This window comes from Phocoena sinus, chromosome 15 (assembly GCF_008692025.1).
Source record: "Phocoena sinus isolate mPhoSin1 chromosome 15, mPhoSin1.pri, whole genome shotgun sequence".
In the NCBI taxonomy this organism is placed as follows: Eukaryota; Metazoa; Chordata; class Mammalia; order Artiodactyla; family Phocoenidae; genus Phocoena; species Phocoena sinus.
Genome location: NC_045777.1, coordinates 59,726,418 through 59,753,653, shown reverse-complemented (window position 1 = coordinate 59,753,653; position 27,236 = coordinate 59,726,418). Strand labels below are relative to the sequence as shown.

General features: G+C 43.6%; 1 protein-coding gene across 10 annotated transcripts in view; it reads right to left on the bottom strand.

Moving 5' to 3' along the window:
* SNX29 (sorting nexin 29) overlaps positions 1-27,236 on the bottom strand; it is a 550,106-nt gene that overhangs the window by 494,781 nt on the left and 28,089 nt on the right. For 9 of the 10 annotated variants that reach the window (XR_004345666.1, XR_004345669.1, XR_004345667.1 and 6 more), the window contains exon 4: positions 11,226-11,350. The exons of the other annotated variant lie outside the window; for it this stretch is intronic. Coding sequence is in view for 5 of the 9 variants with exons in the window: in XM_032604205.1 (XP_032460096.1) it covers positions 11,226-11,350 (125 nt within the window). In the remaining 4 variants the exon portion in view is untranslated. The remainder of the gene's footprint in view (positions 1-11,225; positions 11,351-27,236) is intronic. 10 annotated transcript variants of the gene reach the window in all.

Below are 27,236 nucleotides of genomic sequence, written 5' to 3'. Positions count from 1 at the left end.
CAAGGGCAGGGAGTCAACTTGAGAGCAAACAAGAGACTGACTGCTACACGCTTTTGAACCTGCTGAACCGCCTGGGATTCCTTCCCCCAATAACAGGATGGCTAATTCCTTCGCTTCCTTAGGTCTCTATTCAAATGTCCCCATGAAGAGGTGTCTCTGACCACTCTACAGAGAAGAGGAAAAGCTCCACCGTGGTAGACTGCTAGCTGCTCATCCAAATCTATCCTCTCTTCCACCTGAATCTGCAGACGGACTACACATCCCAGCCTGCTCTGCAGGGGCCAGGTGACTCTCAGGTGCCACTACTCCCTGGCATCCTTCACCAGCACGATTCACTCATCTCTGTCAGCTGTCTGGCCCCTGTGATCATCTGAAGGCTGAGTTCCCAGCTCTAACACCTCAACAGAGCACACCTGGCCTTCACCCACGTGACACAGGGGCCTATGGTACCCCCTTTATGAACAAGTGGAAACTTTCTCCAACACTTCTAAAACGTGTGCCGTTTCCTTCTAGGGGTGTACTCCATCCTCTGCGCAAGAGCCATTTTCATGCTGACAGAAGCGAAGCAAAGTATCCATGACACCAACAGGCTGGATAATAACGCAACACTGACAACTCCGAAGCCAGGTCTGAGTCTTAATTTACAGGACATCAAGATTAAATACCCGGGACTTTCCTGGTGGCGCAGTGGTTAAGAATCCGTCTGCCAATGCAGGGGACATGGGTTCAAGCCAAGCCCTGGTCCGGGAAGATCCCACATGCCGTGGAGCAACTAAGCCCGTGTGTCACAACTACTGAGCCTGCGCCCTAGAGCCTGTGCGCCACAACTACTACTGAAGCCCGCGCACCTAGAGCCTCTGCTCTGCAACAAAGACAAGCCACCGCAATGAGAAACACTTGCACCGAACAAAGAGTAGCTCCCGCAGCTAGAGAAAGCCCACACACAGCAACAACAACAAAAAAACCAACGCAGCCAAAAATAAATTCATTCATTCATTTTAAAAAAAGAAAAAGATTAAATACCTCTGAAACAGCCAGAGGTCCCCTTCGGCCAAGAGGCATCAGTCTGGCTACAACAAATCCTAATATGCTGGGACAGTTTCATCCCCCTTAATAAATGGCCACTGGCCCAAGCCCTCAGCCACTCGAGCAGTCAAGAACCTCCCAGGACCCTATGGACATTGCCCAAATCCAGTGACTCACGGGTTAACACCTCGCCCGTGGGGGACAGCGCTCTGGCCCTGGCTCCCTCCCTAAGACCAGCACTTCCCCACCAGCTGCTGAACATTTTTATCACCACCCTGGACATCTTCTCCGCCCCTTTGGCAGACATCCTCCCAACTCTCTTTCACCAGAACTAGCTGATTTTCAAGTTAGCGAATTCAACAGAGAAACACGAAGAGGGAACTGAAAACATGATAGGGATGGGAGGGTGAGGGAGCGGACTTCCCCTCAAGATCAAAAGGATGGGCCTGGGGTTCTCCTGGCACATGCAGCTTCCTCTGCAATCAATTTTCTACAGAAATGAAACTGTTACCCAAGGTACCCCGGTGAAGCAAAATATAAATTCCAATTTCAGTTAAATGCAATCAACCACTTTCAAAAATCCCCCCTGAGGATCGAGGAAGTAGGTTTCTCTAGTTTTACAGTTGGGGCTATATTAATACTAATACCACCTGCTTTCAACTGTGAGGATGTACAGACGGAAGGGGGCGGGGTTTGGCATCCCAGGAGAACGAGCAGCATGACTGACATCTGGGTCCTCGAGTCATTATTCTGAATGTAGTTGCAGGCTCCTTGCAATACACTGGAGCTACAAATGTGAGCAAGGATGGACCCAGTCCCTGACCACCGAGAGAGGGAGACAAGAAAACGGTGGTGCCACACAGAGGTCTGGTGAGAAGAGGACTCAGGACCATTGCAGGGTGGGGGAGGGTCATCACCGATCGGAGGGGCACCATCCAGCTGAACTGGTAGGGAGCTCATGAAATGACTTTAGAGAGGAATCTGAAACTTCAAGAGACAACAGATCAAAACCAGGATGAGGGCTTCCCTGGTGGCGCAGTGGTTGAGAGTCCGCCTGCCGATGCAGGGGACACGGGTTCGAGCCCCGGTCCGGGAAGATCCCACATGCCGCGGAGCAACTAAGTCCGGGCGCCACAACTGCTGAGCCTGCGCTCTAGAGCCTGCAAGCCACGACTACTGAACCCCGCGTGCCTAGAGCCTATGCTCGGCAACAAGAGAAGCCACCGCAATGAGAAGCCTGAGCACAGCAACGACGAGTAGCCCCCACTCACCACAACCAGAGGAAGCCTGCGCACAGCAACAAAGACCCAACACAGCCGAAAATAAATAAATAAATTTTTAAAAAATTAAAAATAAAATAAAATGGAGCACCCAGTACAGAAAACTATACGGTGGCTCTTCAAAGAATTAAACATAGAATTACTGTATGATCCAAAAATTCCACTTCTGAGTATGTAACCAGAAGAATTGAAAGCAGGAACTCGAACAGTTATTTGTACACCCATGTTCGTAGCCACACTTTTCACGATAGCCAATAAGTGGAAGCAACCCAGGTGTCCATCGACAGATGAGTGGATAAACAAAGGTGGTCTATCCATACAATGGAATAGTATCCAACCTTAAAAAGGATGCATGAAACTTGAAGAAATTATGCTAAATGAAATAAGCCAAATACAAGAGGACAAATATTGTATGATTCTACTTATATGAAGTACCTAAAGTAATCAAATTCATAGAGACATAAAGCAGAGTGGTGGTTGTCAGGGGCTAGTGGGAGGAGAAAATGGGGCCTTATTATTTAATGGGGGCAGGGTTTCTATTTGGGAAGATGAAAAGGTTCTGGAGATGGATGGTGTGATGGTTGTACAATGTGAATGTACTTTTATGCCTTTAAACTGTACATTTTAAAATGGTCATTTTTATGTTATGTATACTTTATGACAATTTTTAAAAGAGAGGGAGAAAAAAATAGAAGTTTGAGCAGTTGTGGGGGAAGGAGGAGGAGGAGGCTGAGAGGAAGCCCTAGGCTGGTCAGGGGACCTGGGTGAAGGGCAGAGCCATTCACTAAGCAAGGAACACAGGAGCAAACATGGGGGTGCGACAGGGATGAGAATTCAGTCATGCAGACCTTGACAAGCCCGTGATGCATCCAAACAGCAACACTCAAGAGGAAGACCAGGAGTGATCTGCGGGAGGTGTAACTAAGAGTAATCGACTCACAGATAGCAATTTTCACCGAGGAATTCAGACAGTATGTGTAGAAACAGGAGTCAACAACAGAATCTGAGGAAAAATAATATTTAATGTTTGAGGGTGTAGAAGGGATATGCCAGGAAGGATCTGCAAAGAAGTAGAAAGTATGCCCAGAGGTTGTGGCATTACAGAAGAGAGGGGGAGACAAAGTGTCAAGGTCAGAGGTGCCAAAAGGCTGCTGAACAGATAAGGAAAGTTACAGTTAAATTTTACAAGACAGGCACCTCAATAATAAATGTGCCTCTGGTATGTTCTGAATCATGCCTATCACCTTGTAATAGACTGCCGACACATAACCTGATGATGATATTTCAGTGATTAACAAGAACATCAAACTCCAAGGTTATGCCATTGAAATGCCACTTCTATAATCGGAATGTGTCCCCTCAAAATTCATCTCTTGAAATTCTAACCCACAAAGATGATAGCATTAGTAGATGGGGCCTTTGGGTGGACCCTTAGGTGATGAGGGTGGAGCCCTCATGAACGGGATTAGTGCCCTGATAAAAGAGGCTCCTTCCACCATGTGAAGACACAGCAAGAAGGCACAGGCTATGAACCAGGAAAAGGAAGTACTCTGGAGTGATCCTGGTTTCAGGTACCTCGGGAATCATGAAATATAGTACTATGCACATTGGATGATGCCCTTCCTTCCAACCAAAAGGTATTTATTGAACGTATTTTTACTGAAGAACCCATATACTCCTAGACACTATGCTAGGAGCTAGAAAGTCAGGAGGCCAGACAGTCTCAGTCACAACTCTGCCTAAAAGCAGCCCTAGACACTAAGTAGATGAATGTTTGAGGCTGTGTTCCAATAAAACTTTATTTACAAAACAGGTGGTAGGACATAGTTTGCTGAGCTCTGCTCTGAGTGCTCCTAACTTACTCAATACTTGCGGCTTGGACTTCCCTGGTGGTCCAGTGGGTAAGACTCCGTGCTCCCAATGCAGGGGACCCGGGTTCGATCCTTGGTTGGGGAACTAGATCCCGCATGCATGTCTCAACTAAGAGTCTTCATGCCACGACTAAAGATCCCACATGCCACAACTAAGAAGTCCGCATGCCACAACTAAGAGTCCACATGAAGCAACTAAGACCTGGCACAGCCAAAATAAATAAATAATAAAATGCTGCTTAATTTACTCATGAGTTCAAATGGAGGAAGGGGGTCACGATCTTTCAGAGAGCCCTCTTTCTGGAAACAATATGCCATTATAAATAAAAGTAGGAGCTTCAGAATCACAATCATGTAGGCCTGCCTGAGTAGAAATCCCAGCTCTGCCACTTTTTAACTCTGGAACATTAAGGAAATTATTTCATTTCTTTGAGCCTCATTTTCTTCACCTGTAAAATGGGAACACTGTTACTGACTATGCATAATCACTTTAGCAGTAAAGTGGAACAACAGGCGTGAATGGTCTAACGAATCCCCTGGGTCACAAGAGCTGCTCAATATGAGTCACTAGCAAACACTAAGAAAGCCAAACCTGTGGTTCACTGAAAAGAGCAGAAAACACCCAAGTGCCATTTCCAAGATGAATGTACTAATCACATTGTTCCTCCCGTTTCTGGAGCATAGGTCTCTCTTTTTTTTTTAAGTTGTCTTGCTTTTCTCTATTGTTTAAGTTAGGATGATTTTGGATGCAAGTAAAAAGAAATCCAACTCAAAATGCCTTAAAATATTAGGGAACTAATTATCTCACATAACATTAAGTCCAGAGGTAGGGCAGTTCCAGAGTTGGTTAATTCAGTAGCTCAGTGACATTATCAGGGTCCAAGTACTTTCCATCTTTCTGAGCTGCCATCCTGAATGTACCGGCTTTCATCTTCAGACTTGGTCCCTCCTCATGGTCACAACATCACTGCCATAGCTCCAAATATCACAGTCTCACAAAACAACTGAAGGCCATAATATAAGCCTTCTTGTGTCTCTGTTTAAACAGCAAGAAGCTTTCTCAGAAGCCCCTCAGCAGACCTTTCCTTTTGGTCAGAATTGCATCACATGTCTATTCCTAAACCAACTACTGGCAGGCTGGAAATTATTATGGCTGGCCTGATCTGCTCCAGATTTACTCCTCCTGTGGCTAGCCTCAGGCCTGAAGCTCATGGCCACCCAGCATCAGAACAAAACCAGAGTTCTATTAGCAAGAAAGAAGGGACAGAACTGCTGGGTGGGGAATAACCAGTGCCGGCTGTAATGATTCACGCTACCTTGCATAACTGGAATAGAAAGGTTAAACAAACTGCAGGACAGGCTCGGAAAATGCAGGCTCCCACCTCACCACCGGCAAATCAACTGTCTGTGCAGATAAATCCAGTCACTTGTCAAAAGTCAGAGGAAATGGCTCTACCGGGCACAGTAGGCTCCCACTTCTGGGGTCTGAATTCTAAAGAAGACACACCAGGTGACCTTTTTCTAAACTTCTCTGGGTCCTGCGTAACTCAACTAACTGGACGATCTATTCAAAGGGATTGCAGTTTGGGATGGACACTGCTTCCCATGCCCGCCAAGACGGCATAACTGCTGAGCTGGCAGCATAACTGCTTAGAATGATGTTCTACCTTACCAATATTTCACAGGCCAGGGATGTTTGGGTAAAAACCTCCCAAGTCAAAAACAAAAAGAGGGGCTTCCCTGGTGGCACAGTGGTTGAGAGTCCGCCTGCCGATGCAGGGGACACGGGTTCGTGCCCTGGTCCGGGAAGATCCCACATGACGCGGAGCGGCTAGGCCCGTGAGCCATGGCCGCTGAGCCTGTGCGTCCGGAGCCTGTGCTCCGCAACGGAAGAGGCCACAACAGTGAGAGGCCGCGTAACACACACACAAAAAAAGAAACCTGAATATCAAGCTAAAATCAAAAACAAACAATACAAAACCACCTAATAGACAGCAAACTAGGGAATGGGGGATGTATGTGGGTACTGATTAAAATCATCACAAAACTGAAGGAAAACTGCCTGCAAACTCCCTTCCCAGGCTACAGTTGACCTCAGAAGGAAAAGCTGGTACCTGATTTATAGAAAAGTAACAGAAGATGGTCACACACAGAGGGGGCACATCGGGCCACCGGAAAAGGCACAAGCTGAAAGCATCACTCCAAGGGTCCACTGTCGGCTGTGAAAGATTAGCTTGAACCAGACCAACTCCCCCACGAAAAGAACAGCAACTGAAAATGCCAGCCTTTTTTTTTTTTTTTTAATTAAAGCAAAACTGAAGGACTAGGAGCTCTGCAAAGGCAAGAAAGACAGGAGGAACTCAGATCCCAAAGAGAAGGGAAGTCGACAGACATGACTCCTGTCTGTAGGGCCTTATTTTGCCCTAAGGCTTTTCCCAACTACAGAGCTTCTCTGATGAGAAGTTAAGTGGAGCTTTCAGAATTCCCACAGGGTCTTTAAAAAAAAAAAATTAGAGTTCGGGACCTGCAGATGAAGAAGGGCCCTGGAAAACACCTCAGGGATTCAGCTGTGTACTGGACTGAATAGTGCCCCCCAAAATTCGTGTCCACCTGGAACCCCAGAATGGGACTTTATTTGGGGAAAGCCTCTTTGCAGGTGTAATTTATTGAGATGAGGTCATACTGGACCTAATCTAACACGACTGGTGTCCTTCTAAGGAGAGGAGGGGACACAGAGAGACATGGACACAGAGGAAAGAAGGCCATGTGAAGAGAGGGGCCAAGACTAGAGGGATAAAGCTACAAGCCAAGGAATGGAAGGGACTGCTAACAAGCACCAGACGCTAGGAACACACCCTCCCCTCAGAGCCTTCCAGAAGGAACCAACTCTGCCGACACCTAGATTTTGGACTCCTGGCCTCCAGACTGTGAAAAAGTAAATTTCTCTCTGTTGTTTTAAGCCACCCGGGGTGTGCAAATTTGCTATGGCAACTCCAGGAAACTGATATAAGCTGGAAACCCCGAAGAACTACATCCTAGAAATACATCAGGCATCACAAATGCTAAAGGCCAGGTGTGAACTGGCTTGATCCCTTGACTGGATTAAACTGATCTCCCTCTACCCTAACTGTCTGGAAGCAACAGTAAATCCTCTCTGAAAAAAGATACTATCATTCCAAACTTCAAATTAGCTCTACGATTCTTCATACACAACATCTGGCATTCAGTCGAAAATACCAGATACATGCGAAGACAAGAATGTATTCAAAATCAAGACAAAAACAAGAAATAAGGGACTTTTGGCTACAGGCCAGTGAGAAGGTTAACAAATCCTCTCCCCAAAAAGCAACTATAAAACTGAACAAAATTGACAAAAACAATGGTTTTAGCACTCTAGAAACTGGCTTCAAAGGCTTACAACTTGAGAGGTGTTTACCCTTGAAAACTGCTGAATTTCCCATTAGAACAGTGGGAACAATAATGACAGTACAACAATAAATGGCAACCGACATTCTGTCTCAAGTGTCAGGGGCGATAGGGAGGGGTGGAGACTGTGGTGACCTGGAGTACTTTTGCCCCATCTACAAAGGGCAGGGGTGCTGGGCTCCAAACAAAGTCAACAGTAAATGTAGGCCCAGAGTCACAGATCCTCAAGTTTAAGAAAATCTAGAAATCTATATTTCAACATAAAATCTCATAATTTTTAAATGTTGGTAACTTTAAAAAAAAGTTTTTTTAATACGCTGTGCAAGGGCACCAGTTTCCAAACTCAGTCCTACAGGCTCCCTAACCGCAGACAACCAAATGCAGTCACGCCCCTGGCAGACTCTCAGTATTATCTACTGTATTGTGATTTTCAACAATGTCATTTTTTTCAGTCATTACTCTGAAGTTCAGCTTTTCTCTCTTCATCTAGAAACAGAGCTAATGAAACAGGCTTGTGGATTAATTCACCGTTATTCATTCTCTCCTGTCACTTTCAATTCAGTTCACTGAGTTAGAGTGGTCTACAGAGGGGCAATAATGGGCATCAGGCCTGCTGCCAGGGGAGGTGGGGAGCGGGGAAGGGCCAGGAACTTCTTGACATCAGTCTGACCTAGGTTGGAATCCTCAGCTCTGCCCATTTACCAGCCATGGGAACTTGGGCCACGTGTTAACTTACTTGAGGCTCAGTGTCGTCATCTGAAAAGCAAAGACACCATCACCTATGCTGGAATGTTATTGGCATGTTAACATCACGCACCAGCTCGGGCAGCCCAGTACCAAGGCCTCAAGCCCCCACCACAACCCTGCGAGGCGGATCCCGTTATCACCCTTAGTTTACACACGAGGAAACAGAAGCTCAGAGAGGAGGTGTCCCAGAGAGCTCATGTGTGACAAGTCGCTGAGCGGGGATTTCAACCCTGCCGTCCGATCACTAAGCTACATCGAGGGCCCAGCCCAGCAGCCAGCAGAGACAAGGGAGCAGAGCAACGCTCGTTCCCGTCGGATCCTTCTCTTCAGACTTCATTTTATCCATTCTGCATGGCAAGGTCATTCCAATGGCTTTAAGAACAACCGTAAGAAGTCATTGATCTTATCTTTTCCAACTCTGAGCAGCTGAAGAAACACCTGCCCCCTCTCTCGTGAGGTTTTTAATCAAACATTCAAGGGCAGGAAAGAGGTTTTAATCAGCCAAGGACCATCCTACACCCGTGAATGGTTAATTAACGCTGCCAACAATGATGACACAAGCCCTTGGCAACTACTCCAGAGCTAAGCTAGTTTGGTCTTTCCTTTGCTTCTAATTGGCCAGGAGGCTTCCCAGCACACCCTCCTCGACAAAAACAAAGCCAGAGACTGCTCATCAGTCTCTTCAGGATGCAAGTGTAGAAATCATGCTAAGATGCAGGGAGACAGCAAGAAGGTGAAGGCTGGCGATGTCTTGCGAACGTGTAGGTGCTTCTGTGATTATCAGGGCCAAGTAACAAAAAGATAAGAATTCTAGTCGGGTGGGAATAGGTAGAGCCATTCTTCATGGTTAAAAGGTCAGAGCCTGGGGCTTCCCTGGTGGCGCAGTGGTTGAGAGTCCGCCTGCCGATACAGGGGACACGGGTTCGTGCCCCGGTCCGGAAAGATCCCACATGCCATGGAGCAGCTGGGCCCGTGAGCCATGGCCGCTGGGCCTGCGCGTCCGGAGCCTGTGCTCCGCAACGGAAGAGGCCACAACAGTGAGAGGCCCACGTACTGCAAAAAAAAAAAAAAAAGGTCAGAGCCTCAAGAGGGGTGAGGTGGAGAAAGAGATTAAAAGTTTAAAGGGTGTTTGGGAGAAGAGGGTAGCTGGTTAAACATTTATTGGGGGGGCGGGTCTATGAACTGAAGCAGGTGTGCTTCACATGAGAGTCTCACTGAAGCCTCCTGACAGCCTGGCAGGGAGACCAGATGCTCTGCCTTTACAGGTGCAAACAATGAAGGCACAGAGGGGCGTTTTCCCAGGGTCATGCCAGACTTACCCTCAGAGTCTGACTCCAAAGCCAGGGTTGCCTCTGCCATGCCCAGGAGCTGCCCAGAGCCTGGTGGTCTATTCCACACCAGTTCCTCTGAGGTAGCTGCCCCACAGACAGGTAAGAAGGAAATGAGAAGAAACACAAGGGCCCAGCAAGCCAAGGAGGACTCTCGGAAAAGCCATGTCCTCAAACAGCCATCAACCAGCCCTACGGCATCCCCACACAGAGGCTCAGGGAAGCATCCTGTACATAAAATGCCACCGAGACGACTGAGGCTGACATCCGAGGTGGCCAAGGCAGCTGGCTGTGGTTTCTACGAGGACTGAGGCCCTTGACACCGGCTCTTCTCTGAACTGGCCCCCTATGTCCCTGACTTTTAAGGAAGGGACTCGGGAACACAGAAGAGAAATCAATGATGACAGGAATCCCTCTTGCAGCCATCCCCTGACCCCAACAGGACCCACATTCATTTCTGAAAATGAGCAACCAGTGAGATGAACAGGGATGAAAGATCTGCTGAAGGGGTGAGAGAAAAGGGAAAGGAGACACGCCAACATGAGAGGGAAAGGCAAAGGGTTCGCTTCAGTGGGCAGAGAATTTCCACAAACACCTCTACCAAACACGGTGAGCACTGATTTTCTGCTGTGAAAGGAGGTGAACTAGCAAAAGGTGACACGTTTTACTCAGCAGTGACACTGATATCACGGTAACAAGAAGGATTTGGGAATTCAGGGCGGCAGCCACAGCAGGGTCTGTGCGAGTGGGGTGGAACACAGGATGTTGTTTATATGACATGACACACTTCAAAGTTCAGATCCAAATCAAACCGCTTCCAACAAATCACATCTGTACCATAGAGAAGAGAGATGAAGGTCCCCACCACTCACAGGGCTACTGTGCGAACTGAGCGAGTTAATTTATATAAAAGACTAACGAAGTGCTAGGCTAGCACTAAGTACCCATGAGTGTTGAATTAGTATGAACTGAGCGAGTTAATTTATATAAAAGACTAACGAAGTGCTAGGCTAGCACTAAGTACCCATGAGTGTTGAATTATTAGTAGTAGCATTAGCCCTGTCATCAGAGACACAGCAGCACAGGACGAGGGAAATGCTGTGACAATTTTAAAATGGATGGCAGCAGAACGATAAGCTCGGAGACCTGCCTGGTTTCTGCTGCTGTTATTGAAGACAGATTTAAGTATGAAATGCCGTGCTATCCTTGTGCACAAAGTTAGGACAGATTATTAGTTTCACAGCAATCGCCACACCATGTCGGTGAGATAAGCACCTTAGCTGCAGGTCCCCCAAGCCCCTCGGAGACCACAACACATGGCTCTGAGAATTCTGCACAAAGGCTGCCTTCATTTAAATTAAGAAACCAGACAACACCCTAACTGACTGCAAGTAAGACATCCTTACCACGGATTTCTGCACCACCACGTGCCACTGGCCCCCACCAGTCCCGCACGATGATCGCCTTGCCCGCTATTAAAAAATAAACAAAAATTAAAAGAACAAGAGAAAGGAACATCCTCCGGGATGCGTCAGGCCGAGCAGTACCTGTTTCTGTTTTGCTGGAGAAGCCTGCTGCCTGCTTGATCGCGGCTGCTGTTAGCGCTAATCCTCGACTCCTCTTCAAGCCATGCTGCAGGACGGCCTCAAACTGGGCACACAGACAGGTTACCCTGCGAGAGAACCAATGATTCATCAATCCACCCTGTGAAGGCAGAGAAACAACAGGGCGGCCCTGGTATCTCCAGGGAGCTAGTGAGGGTACACACTAGACACCTGGATTTACAGACAGGTAACTGACGTGTAACTGACTCCACACCAATCTCCGTTCATGTTCATTTCACATAACTTAGGGAAGCCCAGCACAGTCTAGCCAAGTTCATCAGACTGGTGAAAGCACAGTAACAATTCACAAGAAGCAAGGGGAAATGGAACTGGTGCCAGCCAGCAGGGGAAAAGAAAAAAAAAAAAGCCAATTTAAAAACAAATCAGTTCTGTGTGGGGCGGGGTTGGGTGTTAATTGTATCCAATTCACAAGTTTCAACTCTCATTCATATCATGTCCTTTATGAAACAAGATTATCTCTTAAGAGATTGAATTCACCAGCCTGCCAAATTGGAAACACTGTGTAATTTCATGGCCTGTTACATACCCTAAAAAATAATATGAATTCTGATTCCTGTCCTTTATTTTGTTGTAAGAGATTACATTGTGAAGTCAGATCCAGAGTTGATGGAATTGTCAATTAAGTTACAATTACTGTGCATTTAACTGAATTGATTTATCAGTAACCAAAGAAATGGGAGATTCAGGAACATGTTCACAGAGAGATGAGGTCACAGCAACTACACTCAATTCTTAACAATCCTCACAGGGATCCTGGGCCCCCAGCCCAACTGGGTCTGTGGACTTCAGAGACCCTTCCAATCATTCATGCAACAAATGTTAAGAAATCCTGAACTTCTCCTATGTGCCAGGCATTGTTCTAGGCTCTGAGGATATGAAGGTGGGAGTGAGACAGAAAAGGTCTCTGCCTCACCACATTTCCGTGGTTCTAGCAGGGGAAGATACACAAACAAATAAGCTAACCAGACCATATCAGCTGATGAGACCTTTGAAGAAAATAAAACAGGATGAGGTGGTAGGTGGAGCCAGGGCAAGAACAGGCTTAGATTCTGTGGCCCGAATGGAGGTAACCTTATGACCTGGATATGACAAGAGGCAGCAGGCTGGGCAGACAGACCCAGTGCAAAGACCCTGCGGCCACCACCATCTGGCTCATCCTTGCGTAACTGCAGGCATTTCCTGCTCCACCCAGCCCCACACCTGTAGTTATAATACTACAAGTGTCTATCATTCTGTGGGTGGTAAAACATCTTCACATCCATGATCTCACTAGCTCCTCCCATCAACATTATGATATGGTTGAGGCAGGTATTATTATCTCCATTTTACACGTCAAGAAACTGAGGCTTAGAGACATTTAAGAGACAGTACCTAGTAAGTACATAATTAGCAGCAACATGGGTACTCCAGCCCTACCCACCCCCATGCTGATCCAAGGTAGTTTCCACCACACCCCATGCCACCAAGACAAACATGCTTTATTCTAAGACAAAAGTCAACTCCCTCCCATATGCCACCTTTACTCAAGTCTTCTGTCTACACCAGAAAACGCTAACCCAGCATCAGCAAATACACAGCACACGAATATTTATCCTCTAGTCTGTGCCCATCACAGACATCACTAATCCATCCCAGAATTCTAGGCTACTACTGCCAATGATCAAAGTTAGCCCTCCAGGAGTTTGGGGGAGAATGGATACATGTATATGTATGGCTGAGTCACTTTGCTGTGCACCTGAAACTATCACATTGTTAATCGGTTATACCCCAATATAAAATAAAAACTTTTTTAAAAAAAGTTCGTCCTCCACAGGAAGGAGCCCTACCTGGCATCCCAAACTGAACTTGTCCTCAACTACACTATTTGGTTTCCAACTCCTACCTTGTCCTCCTGGCTCCCCTGCACCTAGCTCACTCAGTGCCTGGAACACAGTGTGTGCTCCGTAAATACTTTTTCAGTGGATAGGTAAAAAGGTGATTAACCTTGAACCCTGGGTCCCAGAATACTCCCTCACATTGATACAACCCTTTTTGCTGTGGCAGATGTCACTCTTAAATATTAGATATGCATATGCTAGTCTCTCTGCATATCCACACAGGCACACACCTGAGGGCTCCCTGAAAGCTGGGACACCCGCCAAAACTATCTAAATCCCACAGGAACCAAAAGCAAGGCATAGCAAAACCGAGCCTGACCAGGGCCCTGTTTCAGGGTGGGGTGGGGAGGAGGGCAAAAACCTTGGTCTGTGTTTAGAGTTCTCTATAATAAACCACATCTTTAAACGAATCATCTGCAAATACAATGATTAACCCAACAATCCCCGTCGGTTTGTTTGGCTCCAGTGCACAAGTCAGTAACTGCCCCACCAACTCTATAATAACATCTGGCCCCTAAGGGGAATGGGTGAACAACACAAACCCAGTCCCCAAGGTTTGCTTACATCAGCAGCATTACCTTCCAGATGCACATATATCACAATCAACCCAACACAGCAGAAAACCCAGGTGGGCGTTAGTCCTATAATTAGTTTATTATGATGCCTGCCTTGCTGAAGGCCATTCTACTTAACACCCTCTCCACGTCCCCTTTTCACCTCCCCATTTGACCTGAGCTTATATTTACAGGTCATTCAAGACTTAGCTCAAGGGTCCCCTCCTCCAGGAAGCCTTCCTGAGTGCTTCCTCATGCTGAGCTTCCTTCTGCTGCAGCACTTGGTCAACCTCTGTTAATAATCTGCTTTCCACAGCTGTCTCCTCTTGCTAACTTGAGTTTCCAGAGAGCAAGGATCACGCCTCATTCATCTTAGTGGCGACAGCACCTAGCACAATGCCTGCCATCTGTGGTATACGTGACCAATATGGTCCCTCCCCTCGAAGAACTCAGAACATGGACTTTATGTATACTTAGGTGAGAGATGCATCTCAGGAGATCTTGTATAATCTGGAATCCAAATCCAGGTCAGTTAAGACTAGGGAACCAAGGGACTTCCCTGGTGGTCCAGTGGGTAGGACTCTGTGCTCCCAATGCAGGGGGCCCAGGTTCAATCCCTGGTCAGGGAACTAGATCCCACATGCATGCCACAACTAGGAGTCCACATGCTGCAACTAAGAAGTCCACATGCTGCAACTAAAAGATCCTGCATGCTGCAACTAAGACCTGGTGCTGCCAAAATTAATTAATTAATTAATTAATAATAAATAAATTTTTTTTTAAAAAGACTAGGGAACCAAGGAGAACACACTGGTCCAACTACATGAATCTAAGCCCTTCAGCTTGCAGTGGGCATGCTCTGGGCACTGATTTATAATCACGTCACCTGAAGATTTTCCATTTCTTCTCACCTTGACTCAGGCATATGATACTTTCTGCAGAAATGAAAGGGGCACCTGCTTTCATGGAGCTCATTATTTTCTCAGCTCAGTCTCTCCTGTTTCCCAGAATGCTCTCTGCTGAGTGCTCTCTGACACGCAGCAGGGGAGGGGAGGCAGTGGGAGGATTGGCTGCCTCCACGGCATTTTCTCACATCTAACTTCTACTATCAGTTAATGAATTGGCCATGTTCTTAATTTAAGCAGGGCACTTAACAGTGAATGTTTTCATTTTTTTCAAAAGCACCAGCCAAGAAAATCACTTCAAGTTTTTATGCATATAGCTGTTTACCAGATGAATGGATAAATAAAATGTGGTATATCGATACAATGGACTACTATTCAGCAATAAAAAGGAATAAAGTACTGACACAAGGATGAGCCTTGAAAATATCATGCTAAGGGAAAGACGTCACACCCAAAAGCCATATGTTGTATGATTCCATGAAATGTCGAGAAAAGGTAAATACATAGAAACTACAAGTATATTAGTGTCGCCTAAGGCTGAAATCAGGACTTAACTGTAAATTGGCACAGGGGAACTCTTTGGGGCAATGAAAATGTTCTGAACCTGAACTGTGGTGATGGTTACATAACTATATAAATTTACTTTTAAAAAAATCACTGCATTGTACACGTACAAGGAGTAGATTTTTATGGTAAGTAAATTAGTCTTCAGTTAAGCTGTTTTAAAAAAACCTGCCCTCAAGGTGCCCGGTAAAAGCTTGCTGAAGGAGTTAACGAGTGGAAAATGAAATAACCTCCTCCTGCTGACTTTAAAACTGTCTCACCGCGGCCGGCACAGCTGGATATTGCCTGAGCTTAACTGGTTTGCTGCTAAAATTCTGCAAGCACTGGTTTATCTCAGCTGCGTCCTAAATTTCAAGACCGCTTAACCTGCCACATTAATCTATAACAAGAATCCTAAGAATCCTGTACTTTTTTATGGCAAATGTTAGACAGAAAGGATCAGCAATGAAAGCTGCATTTTAAGAGCTGCATCAAATTAACCTCCTAACAGCATAATTTCAAATTGATCCTTTCACAACATTACAGCTTTACTAGAACCTGATGGTGAAAAGTACAATCATGAAAATGGATTGGATCATCCTCGTGTGGAAAGCTTCAATGTCACCTAGAACGGAGTCGACTGTACCCATAAAAACGGGCCATTAACAGCATTAGCCATACCTCAGATTTAAGGCAGACAGTACAATCATCAACTACAGCAAGGCCATCACATGACAGTCATTTGAAATGGGCCATGCCCTACATTTATGTGTTATAAATTTCAGAAAGGTTCACATCCTTTAACCACTGAATTCTACTGGCAGAAATCAATCCTCAGTTGTAATCTACAAGTCAGATAAAGATTTAAGAATGAAAATATTCAAAACATTATTTACAACTGTGGAAAGTTAAAAACACAAAGATTTGACACTTGGGGAATTGGTTAAATGATAATACAACACAAAATCGAATGCCATTTAGCCCTTATTTACCAAGAGCTTATAATGATAAGCCAACAGGTTTATTACATAAAATGAAAAATAAGCAGGGTACAAAACTATATTAAGTATGTTTTCAACTATGCTAAAAAAAACACAAAAAAATCTGAAGGAGATTATGTGAAAAATTAAGAGCAACTTGGTAAAATAATTACTGTTGATGTCTTTCTTGCCTCTATGCTTTTCTTACTTAGCTTTTTTTTCTAAAACAAGCATTTAAAAAGTATTCATGTCTCAAGAACCAGATATATTGCTACCTTGAGCTAAAAAGAATGAAAAAATATGGCATCAAAGTTATGGGGAGAGGGCTTCCCTGGTGGTGCAGTGGTTGAGAGTCCGCCTGCCAATGCAGGGGACACGGGTTCGTGCCCTGGTCCAGGAAGATCCCACATGCCGTGGAGCGGCTGGGCCCATGAGCCATGGCCACTGAGCCTGCGCGTCTGGAGCCTGTGCTCCACAGCGGCAGAGGCCACAAGAGTGAGAGGCCCGCGTACCACAAAAAAAAAAAAAAAAAAAAAAAGGGAAAGAAAAAGTTATGGTGAGGGAAAAATAACATGCAACTATTAAAATGCTTACTGGAAACTTGAAATGGCTTTTTTTTTTAAAGCTTGGATTATAATGTTAAGTGAAAAAAAAGTTATCTACAAAAAGATATAAAAAAGTTTCTAACCCACAAATTTAAAATATTGCAATAAAAGAAACTGTAACATCAAAAGTTGATTTTTTTTAAGTCAACAAAATGGTGGAGGCAAACTACATTCACAACAGCAACAACAGTAAAATAAATCATATTTTTAATAAGAAAGACACGTCCTATATGAAGAAAAACATAATATTCTTAAAAGGTGTAAAGCTCAAAATAAATAGAAATATTGTTTTCCTAAATGGGAAGATTTATTAAAATAAAAATGCTAATTCTTCCCAAATTAATGTATATATTTAATACAATTCCAATACTAATCACAGGAAGGACTTGGCCTAGTGTGGTTTTGGGTACAGAGATAAACAAATTGATGAAGCAGTACAGAGAATCGCCCTCCAAAAGTCCAAATGAATATGGAAATATTTTATATATAATAATGGTAGCACTTCAACTCAGATGGGCAAGAATGGGCTATTTAACCAGTGGCACTGACCCAAGTGGTTATAGGGCTGAAAGAAAATAAAAATAAACTTCTGTCTCAAACCATCACAGAGCTAAATTCCAGATGGGTTAAGATCAAAAATATACATAAGTGGAGAAAAAAATGATAGAGAAAAATACAGAAGAACCTCAGGACAGTATACTCTCAAAGCAAAATTTTAAAGATTCATAGAATTAACCACATAAAATGTTTAAATTTCAACACGGCAAAAGATATAAATATGGTAAAACAATAAATGATAGACTGGAGAAAATATTTACAGCACACAACTAAAAAAATTAAGGGCCATAGTACACGAAGAGCTTCCACAAATGGACAAAAAAAAGCCATGCAACTCAAAAAATTAAAAGACTATTATTAAAGAAGGTGAACCAACAAACCATGAGGGGAGGAAATACAGTTGGCCAATAAACATAGGAAAAGATATTCAGTCTCACTAGTGACCAGGAAAGTGTCACAGATACTAAGATATCAACTTAGGACTATCAATTTCAAACCAGTCACAGACCTAGCAAGAGTGCACGTAAATGGGTACTGCTGATTGGAATATAAACGTGAATTCCTACATCCTTCTGCAAAGAGACCAGGCAGTACAATTTTTTTAAACGCCTGTACCCTTTGACCCAGCAATCCTACGTCTAGGAATTTATCCTATAAAAATAAAAGCACTACTAATTAGAAAATGAGCAAAAACCATGAACAGATATTTCACCAGAGGATACACACGTATAAGAACAGGAAAATACATTCAACATCATTAGCCATTGGGGAAATGCACATTAACACTACAGTGAGATATGTCTACACACCTATAGGGATGGCCAAAATAGAAAATCATGAGAGTACTAAATGCTGACAAGAATGCAGAGAAAACTGGATCACTCACACATTGCTGGTGGGAATGTAAATGGTACAGCCAGTCTGGAAAACAGTTGGCAGTTTCTTACAAAACTAAATATGCAAATATCATACAACCCAGCAATTGTACTCTTGAGTATTTATCTCAGAGAAATGAAAACTTATGTTCACACAAACAACCTGTACATAAATGTTTATAGCAGCATTATTTCCAGTAGCCCAAAACTGAAAACAACACAGATGTCCTTCAATGAATAAACAGATTGTGGTACATCCAGACCACGGAATACTACTCAGCAACAAAAAGAAACACGCTACGGATACATACAACAATCTGGATGACTCTCAAGGAAATTACCCTGAGTGAAAAAAAAAAAGGCCAAAACTTACACACTGTATGATTCCATTTACATAACATTCTTGGAATGACGAAATTATAGAAATGGAGAACAGACTGGTAGTTGCCAGGAGTTAGGGATGGGGAGGGAGGGAACAGGAGGGAGGTGGGCATAGTTATAAAAAAGCAACAGGAGGAACCCTGTGGTGACGAAACCATTCTGTATCTTGACTGTGGTGGGGGACACATGAACCTACAGAGTGATAAAACTGCACAGAACTGAACACACACACACACAAATAAGTATAAGTAAAACTAGCGAAATTTGAAATGCTGGCCTAGAATTTTACAAGATGTGACCACTGGGGAAAACTGGGTAAAGGGTAAATGGGATCTTTCTACATTATTTCTTACAACTGCATGTGAATCTATAATTATCTCAAAATTAAAAGTTGAAATAGGGCTTCCCTGGTGGCACAGTGGTTAAGAATCCACCTGCTAATGCAGGGGACATGGGTTCGAGCCCTGGGCCAGGAAGATCCCACATGCCACAGAGCAACTAAGCCCGTGTGCCACAACTACTGAGCCTGCGCTCTACAGCCTGCGAGCCACAACTACTGAGCCCACCCACGTGTTACAACTACTGAAGCCTGCGCACCTAGAGCCCATGCTCCACAGCAAGAGAAGCCACCACAATGAGAAGCCCACACACTGCAACAAAGACCCAATGCAGCCAAAAATAAATAAAATAAATTTATTTTTTTTAAAAGTTGAAATAAACAATTAGATATAAAAGCATTAGTAGGCAAAGACATACATATACACAAATATTTTTATTGCGGCATTGTTATAATAGTAAAAGCAGAAACAAAACTAGACACAACCTGAACGTCCATTAACAGGAAAACAGTAAATAAGTTACAGCACCTCCACACTACAAAATATTATGTAGAAATTTTAAAAGAATGAGATGCCAAACCTAAACAACCTAGAAGCACCTTTCTTCCCCACATTTTAAGGTCTCGGAAATCCAAGTGTGCCTCATAATTGATGAAATTAACCAATTAAAACTGGCACTAGTTTTTCTTTCTTAATTACACATAAAGAAGCCATGGATGGTAGGCTGCACCATTATGTTACCTAGGGACCTGAAACAATGTCCATAATACATGGCCAAGTTATTTTATTAAAAAAAAAAAAAAAGCAAGTTACAGTGTAATATAAATGGTATGATTCCCATTTGAAGGAGGAGGGAGAGAAAGAGGAAGAGGACTGGGCTTCCATAAGCCTGTCCTCTCAATTATTTGCATCATCTACCATCAGGTGGGTAGACTTAAGCATCCTTGAAAATTCAGGCAAACTCATCTAAAGCAAGGATAATGAGGGCCGGGGTTAAGGCTGGGCTCCTCCTCCTCAGTGTGACGGCACCAGAGTACAAGGCTCTCTCCCGCTCCTTGCTGTGCCAGGGGTGCTGGGACCAGTGCATCAGATCAGCGCAGGGCTCTCAATCAGTCCTCCGTGCTTTGGCCTAGAGCACCCTCTCTCTGTGCTAAGTAAATGGAACGAAAGTAAATTGCAGCCCAGAGATAATGAGCCAAAAAGATCTCTGGGAAAGGTGGCATCCACCTAGAAGAAACCAAAATTGGTTTTAGTTTTATCTCAGAAACCCTACAAAGATAAATTCCAGATGGATCAAAGGCTTAACTGTACATATTAAAAATCTTGTAAGTAAATGTAAAAGACCACATGCATACTCTAACATTGAGGAAGATCTTAAAACACTGAAAACACAGAAACTGGTAGGTTGGTATATGGAATCAGTAAAAAGACATTTAACCATGTAAAACTTTTTAAATGTAATATTGCAATAGATACTATTACCTGTGCCTACAAAGATAATGGACAGATTTGAAAAAAAATATTTGCAACGCAGAGAACAGATGAAAGGTTAATTAATTACTATAATATACAAAGAGCTCTCACAAATTGACAAGGGGACAAATAATCCAAAAAGAAATTGGACAAACAATATGAAGCAGCTTTGCACAAGAGAGCAAAGCCAAATAGCTCACAAATATTAGGAAAAAAAACAACTGAAATTCACTAGCAATCAACATGCAAATTAAAATGACAGTGAGCCACCACTTTTCAACCATCAGACTGACAAAACTTCAAAACAACACTCAAAACTATTATTAGGAAGGAAGAAAAGGGTAGTTTCATGCACTGCCAGTAGAAATTTTTAGAAAGATACCTGACCACAACTATTAAAAATAAACACATTCTCTTTGGCCCAACAACCCAACCCGGAAATCTCTGCCAAACAAAATCCTTAGTACATAAGAAAACATGCTCAAGGATGTCTGTTGTTTCACTGTCCATAGTAGTAAAAATTGGAAACAAAGTCAGTATTACTTCATAGGCAATTATTGGTATATCTGCATCATGCAACATAATGCAGGCTTTTAAAAAGAATTTTTAGAACTCTAGCTTGGAAAGGTTTTGTTAGGGTAGTGCCAAGAGAGAAAATACAGATGCAGAACATTATATATAATTCAATTTTTGTAAGACAATGGCAATAAAACCTGCGTGTGTGTGTATGTATACATGTGTATTTTAATTGTAAAAGATTAAATGAATGTGGAGAAATACACAGAACAAAACGATTCTTGATCATTAACATAAGTTACCCAGAGGGAGGGAGAAGAGGATATGGTAGAGAAAAAAGAGGGGGAAAAAACAGTTGACAAAGAACCAGAAAAAATGCAAGCTTGGTAACAGTGAAAACTCACAAGGCAGTAGTTTTCAAGATACTATCAGTGTGTGTAAAGCAACTATACTCCAATAAAAATTGATTAAAAAAAAAGATACTGTTCGTGTGAAGGCCTGAGGATGGCAGGCAGGCATGTAAAATGAAGTCAAATGAATGTTCTACCAGAGGAACCAGAAATTAGAAAAATAACCAACTTTTAAACGGGTTAAATCATCATTTCTGACCATTTTTTAAAGTTACTAATATAAACACAGTAACTGTCTTCTCTGGGGTGGACAGACCCTCCAGCTCTGGTCTAGACACAAACACCGCTTGGGATTCTTTTGGCAGATGAGGAGCTTCAAAGTCAGGAACAGGAGATGGCAGCTGAGAAGGAATCAGCTGAAGAAGCTGGTAAATCAAAAGGGAAAAAGAGATGGAGAAAAGTAAGAGCCCCTCAATGCAGAAGCGGTGAGGAAACGGTTAATGTGTATCAAGTCAGTGGCCAAGGTGGTCCAGTGGTTAAGACTCTGCGCTTCCACTGCAGGGGCACAGGTTCGATCCCTGGTTGGGGAACTAAGATCCCACATGCTGTGCAGTGTGGTGAAAAAAAAAAAAAAAAAAAACCAAAGTCAGTGGCCAAGGGATCTTCAAGTTTGGTCAGAGTCCATAGCCCAGGAGAAAGAAAACTCCACACCAAAAGCTTCCTTTAAACAAACAATAGAGTCACAGATGTAGAAAACAAACGTATGGTTACGGGTGGTGGGGAGGGATAAATTGGGAGATTGGGATTGACATACACACTACCATATATAAAACAGATAACTAATAAGGACCTACTGTATAGCATAGGGAACTCTATTCAATACTCTGTAATGACGTATATGGGAAACGAATCTAAAAAACAGTGGATGTATCCATATGCGTAACTGATTCACTTTGCTGCACAGCAAAAACTAACACAACATTGTAAATCATCCACACTCCAGTTAAAAAAAACAAAAACAAAAACAAATAAGATGCAGGCAACTCTGAAGCACAGATGTACCTTTGAAAAAGCAAAGGCCACTCATAATAAAATTTACAGCCTGTTACTAGAGCCAAAAATATTAAAATAAATAAAACAAACAAAATTTAAAACAATATACATTTGTTCTGATTTCTGGTCATCTCTTAGAGCCAGAGCATTTATGTCTCATCCCCCATGTCAGGCAATCTTACCAAGCCTCAGTCCTAAGCCTTCCATCCCTTCTCCCAATACCATCACCTCCACTCAGCTTCCTTGCCTACTGCACAGAGTCACGGCCTCTGGCTCCAACCCCAGGTCCCATCTCACCTGCCCATCCCCCTGGCATGCTGATCAGCAGCTACCCTCCTGAAATGCAAATCTGACAACGTCATTATCTTTCTTACCACAGTCTACTATGGGTATATGGTACATGACATAATTTTAGGGGGACCATAAATGCACATTTTTAGGTTAATCATTTTACTATGTCAAGAAAAAAATAGAGGGCCTCCCTGGTGGCGCAGTGGTTGAGAGTCCGCCTGCCGATGCAGGGGACACGAGTTCGTGCCCCAGTCTGGGAAGATCCCACATGCCACGGAGCGGCTGGGCCCGTGAGCCACGGCCGCTGAGCCTGCGTGTCCGGAGCCTGTGCTCTGCAACAGGAGAGGCCACAACAGCGAGAGGCCCGTGTACAAAAAAAAAAGAAAAAAATAGAAGTAGCCATCAATCTTTGATTTCACTGACGGCTTATGACAAGACCAGAGTAGACAAGGCCTTGAATTCCACCTCAAGCCAATCTCTGGCTCAGATGGTATATGGAAATGGCAAAAATTGTGAAAAGAGTATACAAATAGCCATAGTTTAAGAAATAATACCCTAGTGGATAAAGTTCAAACACTTCCCCATGACAGCAAGCCAAGAATCTACTGACCTTCCAGCCCATCTCCCAACACATACAATACATCATCCATGATTCCACTACTTTCTCACACATCCCTGCATCTTCACATTTGCTACTCCTGCTGCCTGGAAGTCCCATCCTGCCCATTTGACCACTAAAGACCCTGTACTCGCCTCTCACGTCTATACTATGTAATTATTACCACAGGCCACCATGACTGTCTGCAATTCACATGTCCATTGCCCAGGCTCAATTCTGAGTTCCTTGAGAACAGCAATCATCTCATCCAGTTTGCAGCCCCAGTGCCAACCCAGTGACCTATAAACAAGTATCTGCTAAATGAAGGAATTAATGAGCAATCATTCCAGCCTTTAGTTTCCAAATTAGCCAAAACACTGGTATGTCTAGTCATAGGAAGAAAATGTATTGCGCTTACTAAGTTCTCATTGGGTGTATCAAGCAAATAATATTACATCTAATCCTCACTTCAACCCTAGGAAGTGGGTACCACGATCATCATCTAATTTTACAGATCGTGCAAGAGAGGCCTAGAGAAGCTGAGCAAGTCCTAAATTACACAGCTGGTAACTGGTGATTTGTGGACCGAGTGGGCATGAAGATAAGTACGCCTGACTCCAAAGCTCATACTTCATGCTCAAGGCCTCTCTCCACACCAGGATAGGGGTGATGCTGATGATGACCGTGCTTACATATGATTTCCTACGGGCCAAGCACTGCTCTTGGCAGCTATCAATATAAACAATATAAATATTAAAATTCACATGGAAATGTGGTCAGATTTGCTAAATGCCCTAGGGCTCCCCATTTGCTAGAAATTATCTTTTTCAAAAAGAAATCAATTCATTTGATCAATAAAGTAAAATGAAAGAATATGCAATGTGGAATTATCTACCACAGAGCCTCAAAGTGGAAATCAAGTGCACAGGGCTGGGGAGATAAGAAATCCAATTAATGAACCCCAGGGTTTTTTGCCAGGATGAGAAGAATTAGAACATCCAGTCAACAGCTCAAACCACTAAGAGGCTGGTGAGAAACCTGTGACAAACTGAAGATTAAAAAATCACATGATGAAATCCAGAGACATTTAAAAGAGGAAAAGGAGTGTCTGAAAAAGCCATTCAGTTTCATAAGCGTCCAGAGGAATACACAGGACAGTCTTCAACTGTGCTAAGAAACAACATTAGGGAACAGCAAAGAGCAGCTGTTTGTTGTTTAGCTTCCTAAAAAGTTCAAAACTGTTTTGAATTCCTTAACAGGTAAAGAAAAATCACCAAAACAAAGCTCTCTTCCCTGGCATGTTTTGGAAGGAGAAGAAATTCTCGTCTCTGATGTCTTCTGACATAGTCACCTGAACGAGTAACAAAAATTTACAATTTCTAAATGAGGCAAATACCCAAAGCCAACTCACTGCCACCCATAATGGCAGAGTGTCAAGACACTTCACACAAAATTATAATGGCAGTAACACAAATGTCAAGACACTTCACACAAAATTATAATGGCAGTAACAACAGCTAACAATTTCTAGAAACTTACTAGCTGCCAGGCACTGTTCTAAGGGCTGCACATGAACTCACAACTCTATGAAGTGAATATTATCACTACTCTCCCCATTTACATACAAGGACACTGAGGCACAAGCAAGTCAGAAACTTGCCCGCAGTCCAACACGACCGAGAACTGGCAACACCAGGATTCAAACTCTGAGCTCCAAATCCCACGCTCACTCTGCTGCCCCACAGTTTGGGTTGCTCTTTCTAATTCAATGGGAAAACTCAGCATGTTCTGTAATTCCACATGGGAAGAAGCAGCATCCGTGGAGCACCAGCATATCTAGAGGTAACTTCCAGTGCCGGCTGAGCTCTTTGGCCATTCTTTCTAGAAGGCAAACTATTCAAAAGATACACGACAGCCTCCCCACAGGCCAGTCTGACTGATAGAACGAGGAATAATTTTAACGAAGCACAAGAACGGGTCGTCCTTAGGGGAAAACAAAGCAGGAGAACAAGGCCAAAAGAATGGGACAAGGAGCCCGTGCGTTATGACTGCCACCACTTCCGCCAGTTTCTGAGGACAAAATCTGATGGGAAAAAACAAGTGCTGTCACTTCCCTTCCCGTCAATGTTGTTTTTTTGTTTTTTTTTTGTTGTTGTTGTTCAATGTTGTTTTATACTTCACGTGGGGACTGTTGCAACTTGCCAGGTAATCTCGCAAGACCAAACAAATCTCTCAGGCACGCAAGCACTCACACACTCGGGCAGGCATGCTCACACACGAGCATACTCACATTTGGGGTTTTCACAGAATAATACTGTATACCACGTAGGCCCCCATACCCAACAGCTGTGGTCCAGCCCGCTTTTTCTTTGCTCAGCGTCTGCTGTCCACAGACACCTCGGCCACTTTTGTCACTCGTGAGGATATTTCTATTATTTACTTGTCTTGAGTCCGACTCACTTTTTCGACTTGTATAAACCTGTTTTAAAAGGAAAAACTCTATCGCAGTTGCAAATGTAAAGCCAACATTGTGGGCCCTCAACAGAGTAGCCCTAAAAGTAAATACCATCCAAATAAAGTATAAAATCCTGTCTCTGCTGCTGTCAGGGGAGGACTGTGCTTGAAACCTGTAAGCTCTGTTTACAGAGAGGCAGGGGGTGTTTGAGATACTGTTTTCAACTGTATGATACTACTATTCTGGTATGTCAAAAAATGATCAAATATTGGCAATTTAATTTAATTCAGCTTAATATTAATACCAAACCAAGTCTTTCCCCCACTATCACTGCAATTTAAAAGGAACTGAAAGAAGAATAACTGAGCCACTGGGCAATTGAAAGGAATGCAATGCTGTGATATTTAACACTTAAAATAATGTTAAGTGCCTGCAATGACACAAATCTCTCATTTGGGGAAACTCTGTGCTGGGAAAACAAGAAGGGATGTGGTAGAGAGGGAGGACCAAGTTGGGAAAATATGCAGTCTGTGCTCCAGCCCCATTCCACTGCCTAAAGGTATTTTCAAACCACACAGAACTGTCATGGGAAAGATTATAATATGGCAGTGACAGGGACAACTGCTGTGCATTTTGCCACCCTATATTCACTCCACCTTCATAACAGCACCCAGATTTCATTTTGGAGGGTTATTTCTTCCTTACTGGATACTGTCTTGGGGGGATGATGATGAACCCAAGTAGACAACTTCGCACTATGTAAGTCAACAGGGTCCCAGGAAGCTCCATCAGCCAATCCTTCTGCTGGCGGCCAGGAGGCCTGAGACTGGTCACTCAGGTGCCTCCTCCCTGGAATGCCAACCTTGGGCAGAATTAGAGCGAGTCAGAAAACAGCTGGTGTCCACTCCTGCAGCAGGGCCTTAACTGGACCATTCCTGCTAGGAGACCATTTAGTGGACCCTGCTTCCAGGTTAGGAGACTTCCAAAGCTGCTTTGACTCCTTCCTGTTTCCAAACCTGACCTGTCATCAATTCTATGAGCTCACAATATCCTCAACTGGAGTAAGTTTCTGTGGCCTCTTACCAAAGAGCCCTGGCAGATACACCAGCGCACCGTCCCTTCCAAGGTTCCTACTGATACTCATCCAACCAGCTAGACTCACCAGCTGCAACCAGAAGCCAACCCCTCACAGTCCTGCCTAGAACTTTTCCTAAGATGGTAAATTTAAAATGGCATCCAGATTAGAAATGAAAAAGGAGAAGTAACAACTGATACTGCAGAAATACAAAGGATCATGAGAAATTACTACAGGCCACTCTATGCCAATAAAATGGACAACCTGGAAGAAATGGACAAATTCTTAGAAAAGCACAACCTGCCGAGACCAAACCAGGAAGAAATAGAAAATATAAACAGACCCATCACAAGCACTGAAATTGAGACTGTGATTAAAAATCTTCCAACAAACAAAAGCCCAGGACCAGATGGCTTCACCAGCGAATTCTATCAAACATTTAGAGAAGAGCTAACATCTATCCTTCTCAAATACAGCAGAGGGAAGAACACTCCCAAACTCATTCT